The sequence below is a fragment of the Leptopilina heterotoma genome, unplaced genomic scaffold (assembly GCF_015476425.1).
Source record: "Leptopilina heterotoma isolate Lh14 unplaced genomic scaffold, ASM1547642v1 Lhet_65, whole genome shotgun sequence".
Taxonomy (NCBI): Eukaryota; Metazoa; Arthropoda; class Insecta; order Hymenoptera; family Figitidae; genus Leptopilina; species Leptopilina heterotoma.
The window spans coordinates 2855793-2867688 of NW_025111152.1; the positions used below are offsets into that span (position 1 = coordinate 2855793).

The 11896-nt window shown below is 26.8% G+C and overlaps 1 protein-coding gene across 1 annotated transcript; it reads right to left on the reverse strand.

The window, feature by feature from the left end:
• Positions 1 to 794: 794 nt before the first annotated feature.
• Positions 795 to 5862, reverse strand: LOC122510028. Its single transcript, XM_043624415.1, has 8 exons — positions 4972 to 5862; positions 4170 to 4402; positions 3961 to 4104; positions 3293 to 3382; positions 3045 to 3164; positions 2469 to 2612; positions 2217 to 2390; positions 795 to 932 (listed from the first exon to the last, which is right to left on the reverse strand). Exons 1-7 carry the CDS (start codon positions 5071 to 5073, stop codon positions 2327 to 2329), a joined length of 897 nt encoding a protein of 298 aa, XP_043480350.1. The 5' UTR covers positions 5074 to 5862; the 3' UTR covers positions 795 to 932; positions 2217 to 2326.
• Between the last annotated feature and the right edge of the window lie 6034 nt (positions 5863 to 11896).

Below are 11896 nucleotides of genomic sequence, written 5' to 3' on the forward strand. Positions count from 1 at the left end.
TTTCTCATTCCAATTTTTTATACTCTTATTCCCTCTTAGACTATTTAAACAGTCTTGTTTAAGCTGATGAATGGGATAACTTGTGTTGAGTCCCAAACTGTTCAGCTATGAAACTTCTAATACTATACCCAGATAACAAAATTGCCGCCCGTAAGGTGAATATATGCCTGACCGTGTGTGTAAATAATTTGTAAATCAAAAGTGCTAATTAATTATGTTCGTTTTTATTTATTAAAACTATACAACATTGTTTTGTTAAGAACAAAAATATTTTATATTTTTACAAAACATTATTTTATGTGTTTATTAGTTAGTCGTTTCAAACAACAATTTTTAAAATTATGAAAAAACCTTATTAAATAATATGTATATATGGACTATAAACAAAACATATATACTTAACAGTCTTTTAAATAAAATCATATATTAATTTTTTTATCAGAGTCTTCATCCTCGTCACTGGCATCATTAGAAAAATCGTCTTCCTCATTATTATTATCGACATCATTAGTTGATTCATCTTCTTCTTGAACGCGGTTTTCAATTTCTTCTTGGTTTGCATTAGCTTGTCGGCTATTTTTTATTTTGTTTCTATATCTTTGCTTTGTGCTCTTAAGCACTTCCAACATGGCCTGCTTATAATTTTCCTTGTTAGCTGGCCCATCAAACAAAGGGCATTTTGCAGCAGCACCTATAAAATATATAAATCGTTTTTGACTTTATTAAAATATTGAGGAAAAGAAAAATACAATTAGTGATTTTGATAACTTACGAAAAAATATATTGGAAACTTTAGTATCTCCGAATTTCTCTGAGTCCTTTTGTTTATGCCACGTAAATTTAGCAACTAACTGATCTTCCATTACTTCCTTTAGAGCACAACTTAGGAATTCTTTTAGTTTAGAGCCGCCTAGCTGTTTTAAATGATCATACTGAAAAAATTATATACAAAAGATAGTATTACTTGAAAGAATGTTATTTACGTTAAATGAAAACTTGAAAAAGTAATTAATATCTTATTATTAATTAGATTAATTTATTATGATTAATAATAATAATAATTATTATTATTATATCATTATAATTTAACAGGGTGGTCACAAGTTTCAGTTTATCAATTTCCCTGACAATCTACTGACATTAAAATTATTTTCCCCGACAAATTATTTTTACAGGAAAAGATGAAAGTTTACAAAAAATAAGTAAAATTTATGAATTTTAATAATTTATAAAAATTACAATTATAACCCTACCTGAATTCAATTATTTCTACAATTTTTAACTAAACTTCATCTCTGAATTAATTAATTAATTTAAATAATTTTCCAAAAGTTCTTCTAGAATTCAATTATTTAAATACAAAAACTCAATTTTTTATAATAATAATAATTGTAACTCTCCATAGTTTTTTTTTAAAATATTTAAATTATTAAATTAAATTATTTATTATTATTATTATTATTATTATTATTATTATATTATTATTATTTATTATTTAATTAAAATTTTTTTTTAATTTTTCAATTTTCTAAACAATTAAAATTTGGTGAATTTTTTTAAAAATAATTGAATTCTAGAAAAATATAAATGATCAAATTTTTGAACAATTGTAATAAATTATTATAAAACAATTCGAATAATTAGTTTTTAAAAATATTTTAATTACATTTTTCGGAAATAATTGAATTTTAATACAAAATTTTAAACATAATTATTTTCTCCAAAATGTTAAAAATAATTCTAAAATGTTATTATTTTTTATGAATTTAAATTTTTAGAAATATGTTATTAAAAATACTGGAAATATTGAATTTCAAAAAATTAGATAATAATTATCATTAATTTTCATTTTTAAAAGATTTAAATTTGTACATAACAATTTTTGATATTTCAATTATTTTCAAAATTTGCAATTCAAATTCTTCGAAAACTGATTTTTAAAAACTTTAAATGAATACTTGAAATAAATAAATTATTTTGAATTAAATTTTTCCAAATTTCAACTATTCAAAAAAAATTTTATTATAGATACATTTAGTTTGAAAGAAAAGTCGAAAAAGTCACAATTTTCCAAAAAAGTTAATGTAGTCTCAATTTTCTTAATTTTCTTGTAAAAAATTTTTTTCCTGACATTTTCCTGACTTTACTGACATGTAGCCACCCTGATTTAATTAATATTATTTAAATAAAAAAATGAAAATAACTAAAAAACTTACAATTTTTTGACGAATTTCTTTACCCATTTCTGATTCTAAATTTTTGAAATCCTCTATAGTTTTTATAGGAAAACCGGTCAAAGGTTGATACAACGTTTGTTCGAATATTTTTAAGAATTTGAACGCATCTCAGTTAAAATATTCAGAATCATTCTATTCTGTTCTTCTATATTACTATTTTCGAAAATACAATATAATTAAAGAAATGTATGATGAAAATTATATGAAATATTCAGAAAAAAATTAACTCACTCTAATCTTTGCAAGACTGTATTGAAATCAAACTTATGTAAGAAACCTTGATTATTTTCTCCCTCATCTGAAAGATTTTCTAAGGACTCATTTAACTCATTAGAATTTAGCGTGTTAGGTGCAATCGCATTTTGTAAAATCATTCTGAAAAATATAATATTTGTGTTAATCTCTTACTAATTTATTAATTAATTATCTAACGTATTAAACATGTGACGCGATCTGAAGAAAGGGACCTTAGAAGCAAAAAATTATAGGTTATGTTTGCAATTTTTTAATTGAAAATACAAAAAAAGGATCAACTGTCAATATAAATCATTGAAGTTTAAGTCTTCATTAAAACTAAAATATTTAATAAACACTGATTTTAATTCGAAATAAGTAAAAAGAAACTTTCAAACAAGAAAAAAGTAACTCTAACCCAACCTTAAAATGATTTGCTTCTAAGGTCCCTTTCTTCAGATCGCGTCACACATATTAATAACAAATATTGAAGCATGAAACAAAGATAATAATTCTAAATAAATTTAAATTTAAGAATATAAATAATACAAATTGTTCGAAATTAATATTTACAATTGTGGAAGACTGTTCCTTTCCGTTTCAACTTGCACAGAAGCTGAATTTATTAATGCCAGTGCTGCCTGCAACTGACTTTCAGAAATTGCATTTTGAATAGGAGGTTCATTTAATGTCCTAAAAATATGTAATAAAAGTAAGTTAAATACATACAGTTATATTATAACTAAAGATATAAACACAGAAACAATATTCAATTTAATTATGAAAATTTAGTTAGTTAAATTTAGTTAAACTGTACTCACAAATTTTTAAAGTCATTTCTTTCTTGAAGTAACTTCATGTAGGGAGTATCTACTGTTTTTTGAACTATTTGTTTTGCGGAATTCTGTGACCTGAAAAACATATATTCCATAATTTACTTGAAAAAACCATTGTCCCAAAAATTTTATTTTTCTTTCTCTTTGCTGATTTCCAGACAGAATTTTGACATGTTTCCTGACCCTAATCAATTTTTTTTAAATCTTTAGTGAAATTGTTTAACAAATTTAATTATTTTTCCTTCAATTTCATAAAGTTTCAATTATATCTAAAAGAAAAATAGAAAAAAAGACCCTGATTATTATAAATTATTATAGAAATTCTAGAAATTTAATGTTTTCCATTACTTTTGATAAAATTCCTTAACATTTCCTTAATTTCCCTGACCTGTGGTAAATCTTTTATTTTGTCATAATAAATATCGCGAAAATAGAATAAAATAAGGCTCTAACAGTTAGATGGATTTAACTTGTATATTGTCAATAAGAATATTATGATTAAACAAATTGACAATATTTTGATTAATATTACATAAAATCTCTACCCAGATAGCACGCAAGCTTGCTGCAAACTTGCAGAAAACTTGCACTGCAAGTTTTGCAAGATTGCAGTGCAAGTTTGCAGCAAGCTTGCGTGCTATCTGGGTACTCACAAATTTTGAGAAGTACTATTAATTTTTGGCTCATCTTGTATCTGATATGTGGTTCGAAGGATTAAATGTTTGGAAGGTGGATGAGTATCTGTAGAACAGGATGGACTTGAAGTCTGCAATTCTGAATGGTGTGATCGATGTATCCTATAAAATAATTATTTATTAATATCAACATTATGCGTTAGAAATGGCTATAAAATTATTTTTACTCTTTAGGTTTTTCTATTCGCAAACTCTTCGCCAAATCCCTAAGATCTTGTAAACTTTTCTCAACAGTTACTTTCTTTTTTGGCACTTTATTCTTTATTTCGTCTTCGGAAGTGCTTAAAAGTCCTTTAGGAGTTGTGATTATTCGTCCTGAATTTGACACTCTAACTGCTTTTTTATTAAACATATTTTTTATTGCACCCTGTCTTTTTTTTCCTTTGCCGGATTCCATTATCTACAAAAAAATATTGTTATTTAGTGATGCTGATTAGAATTTTGAAATTAATTGTTTTCATATTAAGGATTAAAAACTACATATATTATAAAAAAATTCTTTAAAATGAAAGTAATGAAAATATTTTTTAATAGTTTGAAAAATATTTTTTCAAAAAATTAGAATTGTTCTTTTTAGTTACTAATGACAGAAACAATAAGTTTATTTATTAAATAACCATGATTTCACACTGCAAACTTTAATTTTATCTTCTACAAAATAAGATTTTGTCAATCTTAAATTTGTAATTTTTGAACTTTATATAGGGGTATAAGTTTCTTTTTCCCATGTATTTATATATTATGTACGTACTTACAAAATACATCATAAAGATATCTTATACCTTGAAAATGTGATTAAGTACATAAGATATCTTTAGCACGACTTTTGGACTGACATGGAAATCTTAAAAACATTTTATGTCCCCTTGCAAGCTGGGATCTCATACTATTAATTTTCATTACAATCTTAGAATTCTGCTTTAGTATAGCGAAAGTTAGCTTTTAATATTTATCAAAACTAAAACTTACATATAAATTATGTGAAATTAACGCTCGAATGTTATTATAAAAGATATTAATGTTGAAAGCTTTCATGTTCACTGAGTAATGTAGAACATATCCAGTTATCATTTACTACATTTTCTTCTTGGCCTGACACACTACTCCAAACAGGCATTCTATAACATTTTTTATCAACTTCGTTTAGCGAAATAGTATCATTTGCAGCTAATAAGTGTGAACAAAGATAAACTCCAACAAATTCAGACGATATGCCGACGTTGTATGCTGCCTCTTTGTTTCGAAACGATTGAAAAACAAGAAAGAACTCATTTTCTACCTTTAGAATGTTTCTAATTATTCTAATTCTTCCATCTGTGAGTTGGATGCAACTGTCACATACATTATTGGCCAGTGTGAGTTTTCTAATTTCTAATTTATTAAACTGTAGACAATTTTCACCAGGAATATTTTGTGGAATAGGACCGTCTGCATGTGGCAATGAAGCTCGAATGCGCATGGTATTGTCAGGAGGCAATAAATTTAAATTATTTAATTCTTTACTTCTCTTATAATACTGTTAGAAGGGCAAATGAGGTTTGCGCAACAGCTTGCGAAATTCCGGCATGTTATTTTCATACCCGAAAGCGCTAAAAGATTCTAAGTCACCAAGCGTTTGAACATCGGATACTATATGGAGCAAGCAATTAACATTGTAAGACATAAATTGTTGACCATATAGTTCTTCGCAAAGAGAGAAAAAAGTTTCCAAAGCTTGTTGAGAAAATAATAAAATTTCCTGCAATATTCTTTTTTGCATTAAAAGACGAAAAACGAGGTTTAATATTAACCCCTTCAGTGTGTAGCTAAAATATAACAAAATGGTCCCAAAATGTGTAAGACCTTCTTGTAAATAAATTTTCATGACAATAGGTACTAAGGGGTTTTTGGGGTCGCTGATTACGATTCCGGTGTTAGTTTTCAAAAATTCAAAATGGCGGATCCAAAATGGCGGACACGATTTTGAAAAATTCATTGGATTCGCTTAAAAATCGTTACTCGGGGATTTTCGTGGTCGCTGATTACGAATCTGACATTAGTTTTTTAAAATTCAAAATGGCGGATCCAAAATGGCGGACACGATTTTGAAAAATTCATTGAATACGCTTAAAATTCGTTATTCGGGGGTTTTCGGGGTCGCTGATTACGAATCTGTTATTAGCTTTTCAAAGTTTAAATGGTAAGAATTATTAAAAGAATTTATCCACTTTTAAAATTTTTGGCGACCATTTTGGATGAAAAATTATTTGTTTTTAAAATCTTACTTCAGATTCGTGATCAGCGACCCCAAAAACCCCCAAGTAAAAATTTTTAAAAGAATTTATCCATTTTTGAAATTTTTCAAAATTTTTGGCGGCCATTTTGGATGAAAAATTATGTATTCTGAAAATATGACTTCAGAATCGTGATCAGCGACCCCAAAAATCCCCGAGTAAGAATTTCTAAAAGAATTTATCCACTTTTGAAATTTTTCAAAACTTTTGGCGGCCATTTTGGATGAAAAATGATTTATTTTGAAAATCTGACTTCAGAATCGTGATCAGCGACCCCAAAAACCCCCGAGTAAAAATTTTTGCGAATATACGTTAAGATGTTTTCTTGTTCGGGCCATGACGTGTATACACGTCATCCACTGTTTGGGCCAGTTTTTTTCATGACGTGTATACACGTCATCCACAGTCAAGGGGTTAAGAAATGATTATAACATTTATCGTCAAAAACATTTTTTAATAAACAAGGCATAGAATAAAGTGCAATTTGCCTCAATTCTGTTGCTTTGAAGCAATTAAATGCGCTCAGTTTGTTCGGTTTTCGATTGAAATCTGTAGGACAGTACGTTCGTAACTCTTTCATCCTACTATCAGCAATAGTCATCTTTCTACCACCTACTCTTCGAATATCATATGTCCCTTCAATGTTTGCTGAAAGAATTTTTTTGGTAATTCCTAACCAAAGAGAATGCATTCCCTCGAACGGTACTTGGGTTACTAAATTCAGCACTTCAGATAAGGGACCTCTTCCTTTGTTATGATCTTCATCTGTCGCATTCCGATACTCTTCATCTGTTCGCAAAAAATTATTAAATCCTGTGTAAGTCATTCTTCCCATGAAATGAAAACCTTCAATCTTGCATTTTGAGCAAGGTTTAAGTGAGTTGTGGCCTGAATGATTTAAAATAAATGCCCATGCGGGGGCGTCGGCGATAAAACAGCGTATTTGTAAAAAAATTGTTTTATTGTTGATGACAATTCCATCCCTACGAATTTGAACAACTTCCTGTACTCAAAAAAGTCAAATGCATTGTTTGGTTTATGATCACCTATAAAAATACCTGCAATTATAGGTCTGTTATCCCCAATGTTGAGTATTCTATACTGAATAGGCCAAAATGATTTTAAGCCTTTATTTAATTTCGCACCGTCAGTGCTGAAATCTATTATAACAATCGGTGGTAACATATTTGGATCAATATTTGTCAATTTTTTCTTAAGAGTTAATCAAAAACCAACATGAAGATATTCACCACCAGCAATGCGTTCTATTAATCCAGTTACAACAGTAGTTGGAGTTTGTAAGATGGTTCTTGCATCTTTCGGTAGGAAAATTAAATTAATTGGAAAGTCCCTTAAACATTTAAGAAGGATGTTACACTGAGTGTGCTTTAAATTGGCAGATAAAAATGCGTTTTTTATTGAACGTTTTTTAATTTCAACTAAGTTTATAGGGTCGTGATCATCATCTTCTCCAGAAGTAATTATATCAGCTCGATCTTCATCTTCTGCAATTTTCTCGGATACATCAGTTAGCGTTCCAGTCTCACTATTTTCTTGAGATGGTCCTGAACTATCATCAGCGTCACCATAGTTATCAGCATTATCAGCTTCATAACGTATATCATCAGGCATATTACCTCCGTTTTCTGAATTACTTGGCAATAAATTTTCAACCTCATTATTTTCATCAGAACAATTCTCACTATCCGATGTGAAACCAAAATCATCGAAATTTTGCCTATCTGCATCATATTTCCGACAACGAACAGTTTGTAAACGCCTCCTTTTTTGGCATTTACTAAGATTAAGAAATCTTTTACTTCCTCTTTCCTCCATAATTTCCTTTACGTAGTATTGCACAATCTATTTGGTATTAAAAAAAGTCTTTATTCTTTATGTGTGGTAAAAATTGTAAATAAAAGATATTGAAAAGAAAGATAAGAAAAAAATTTTTTAAATTAATCAAAAACACAAATGAGCGTTTCGCTGCAATAATCGGTCGCGCTGTCGGCTAGTCGCTGTAAAGATAGTCAGACGTTCAAAATGTGAAAGAAGTCAGAATTTAAAATTTGGTTTTTTAAAATATACAACCTTATAGAAAATAAAGAGGCCGATATTTTTTTCTTTGAGATTTTTGTATAGGACGAGAACTTAAAAAATAAATGCAAAAACGAGCGCGCGACCGATTATTGCAGCGAAACGCTCAAACGTTGACACAAAATTATTATTTTCAATTTATTAAATTACATGTTAGAGGAATGTAAAATGAAAAATAATTAGGTAAACCCACTGATGCCCATGCGACAATAAAAGCAAATATAGAAAAATAGATATTCAAATCATAGCCTAAGCTCTAATAATAATTTTGGAACTTAAGTGTTTTACAAAAAATTTAATAATTTATTATATACAAATAAACAAATTGTAACTTTTAAAAAAACTAACAGCGCTATTCGATTTTACATAAAAAATGAATAAAAGTATTTCATGATAGTTTTTCAGTCTAATAAATTTTAATTTTAATAAATTAAAAATTTATTTTCATGAAGTGTAATAACAATTCATCATTTTTTTATAACTAAATAATCTTATTTAGTTTGTCTTGTTCATAACATTTAACTCAAAATGAAATTGCTATATAAATTGATAAATATTTCATTAGTTCTTTTGATTATCATAAAGTTGCACTCTAAATCTGAATCAGTGAAAATTTCACTGATTTCAATTCAGTGGCCCAGTTTTCTTTGATGAATCAGTGGAATTTCACTGAGAATCAGTAAAAACCACTGATTGTCAGTGAAATCCCACTGATGAATTAAAGAAAGCTGGGCCACTGAATTGAAATCAGTGAAATTTTCACTGATTCAGATTTAGAGTGTGAAGTATTACCGTAGAAAATTATCAAATTAAACCAACTACTCACATATGTGTAAACACTCCAAGTCTCTAATGTGACTACTTTTTAAAGTTATAGTAAATTATATACTAATTAATTTAATACATATGAATCAAGGTTCCCCAATCATGCCCATCTCAAGAAATAATTGATTGAAGATTGGATAAAATTTTCGATAATATCACTTTCTTAACTTACAGACTTCGCACTCGATAATTAATTTTGAAAAAGTAGCAAAAACTAGCTTACAAATTAAAAAAAAGTAGTAAAAAAGAAGCAAAAAAATTTACAAACAAAAATTAATTCTTGCGAAGAATTTTATAAAATTTTTTTTAAATAATTTCTTTCTCTGGACTAATTTTATGCAAATTCTAATTTAAATAATAGAATTCTTAAAGATTTTTTATTATTCATAAAACGAATATTGAATTCCTTAGGAACATTTTTACAAAAAACTTTTTAAATAATTGAATTCTGTTTGGAAATTTTGTAAAGATATTAGATATTGAAAATCATTCAGTTGCAAAAAGTTTTTAAAAATAATTAAATTTTACAAAAAAATCTATTAAAATTTTTGAGAGTAATTGATTTCTTGTGAACGACTTTATTGGAATTTTTTAAAATAATTGAATTTTGCAAAGAATTTTATTAAAATGCCTCGAAGAAATGTAATTTTTGGGAAGAATTTTCTTATTTATCAAGATAATTAAAATATGTCGAAGAGTTATTTATGAAAACAATTGAATAGTTGCTAAAAGTTTTATTAAAATTTTCAAAACTAATTGAATTCCAGAGAAGAATTTTATTATTTATGAAAATAATTGAATTATTGAGAAAAATTTTATCAAAATGTTTAAACAGAATTGAGTTTCTTTGAAAAATTTAGTTATGTTTGAAAATAATTGAATTCTTGTTATAAATTTTAGTTATTATTTACGAAAATAATTGAATTTCGTAAAGATTTTTATTATTTATAAAAATAATTGAATACTTTTGAGAAATTTTATAAAAATTATATTGAAAGTATAATTGAATTGTCGTAAGAATTTTATTATTTATGAAAATCACTAGCTGTCGTACCCGTCTTCGACGGGTTTTAGTTTCTACTAATATATTTGAACAGGTGTCTACCAATTGGGAATTTAATTTGACTGGGAAAAACTAATAATTAGTTACCATTAACTATTTCATTATCAAAATATTACCATTTGAATCAGTAAATGACTTTTTCTATCAAATAGTATTTTCAACTAATTCAGATTTACAGAACAGTATTTGTCAATTTGTAGTACTTTATGCGTTCGTAGTATTTTAATTAATGCATTAATAATTAATACTAATTTTCCACCAGCTTTTGGAGTTATATGAGAGTCTAATTCGAACTAATTGTATCGCAAGTAGACCCCACGTTACGACTGCTAAAATCAAAAATAAGACCTATATTGTAATCTGAAAGTAGGTCTTAAATTTTGACAAATAAAAATATTACATCAATAGAAATTAAAGCAAAAACAATTTTTTTAAAATGAATTAATATAATAAAACTTTTTTTAATTAGATAAGAAAATTCCCGATTTTTCTATGCGAATTAAATTCCCGGCTATTTCTCGGGATACCTTTGCGATTAATAGACACTCTGTTAAATGTATTAGTAGAAATTATAACACGTTTTTGATTCCCACATGGGAAATCTACATGGGATCCACTTTTATAAAGGAAACCATATTGATTCCTATGTAAAACCGTATGGTATAATTTTTCCATATCCCTATTAAAAATTTCCACATGGGATTTTACATTTTACCCGTTTTTGCGTAATGCCCGCATAGAATTTTGGAAAGCAACAACATACCCCAAACATTTCTAAAATTCAAGAAGAACAATTTTAATTCATAAATAGGAATTTGTTATTTATTTTCAAAGCCATTTCTAAAACATTTCTTAAATTAAAAAAAAAGAAAATCTTGATTCATAAATCCCAATTTTCTCTAATGGCATCTTAAGGACTTTCTGTGTCCCAGTGCCCGCTAAAGTCAAATTTCAGTATTATTGATACTCTTACTGTATACTCTTTATATTGAACATAAATATTTTATTTTCTATGTTAAATATGACAATACATACTATGAAATTTTCAAACTTAAAACCTGAAAATATCAATATAGAAATTGTTTGCAAACTCTCACGTTAATTGATTTTAGAAAATTTGTAATCGGCATCAAATTCATGACTCTAAACTTTTTAATAAAATAAATGTAATGAATGTAATTAAAAATTTAAAAACATCAATCGATATCACTACCAACTTAATAAAAAATTAAACAATATTCAACAAAAAAAATTAATTAAGAATTTTGTCGAAAATCAAAAATATGATTTTGGCTTAAAAATTCGGATTAATTATTTATATTTCATTTTTATAGTAAAAATTAGTTGTATTTACATTAAAAAGTAGCTACAAAAAGTGTCACATCAATTTGACAAAAATTTAAAAAATTTGCATTTTTTTGATTTTTTGAATTTTGTGAAAAAAGCTATAACTTTCGTTCAGCTTAATATTTTTCAATCGGATATGGCTATAAATTTAAGTTAGACTCAGACCAAAGAGACTGTAAAGTTTTGTTTTAATCGGTCAAGTATCCTTTGTGTTTATCCCGGACAAAATATTGCGTACAGACATACATACATACATACATACATACATACATACATACATACATACATA

Coding starts and splice junctions, on each gene's coding strand:
- LOC122510028 (XM_043624415.1), bottom strand. CDS start 5,073: ATGATAACTGGATATGTTCTACATTACTCAGTGAACATGAAAGCTTTC. Junction 4,105..4,169: donor CGAATAGAAAAACCTAAAGA/GTAAAAATAATT, acceptor ATTATTTTATAG/GATACATCGATCACACCATT. Junction 3,383..3,960: donor AATAGTACTTCTCAAAATTT/GTGAGTACCCAG, acceptor TATGTTTTTCAG/GTCACAGAATTCCGCAAAAC.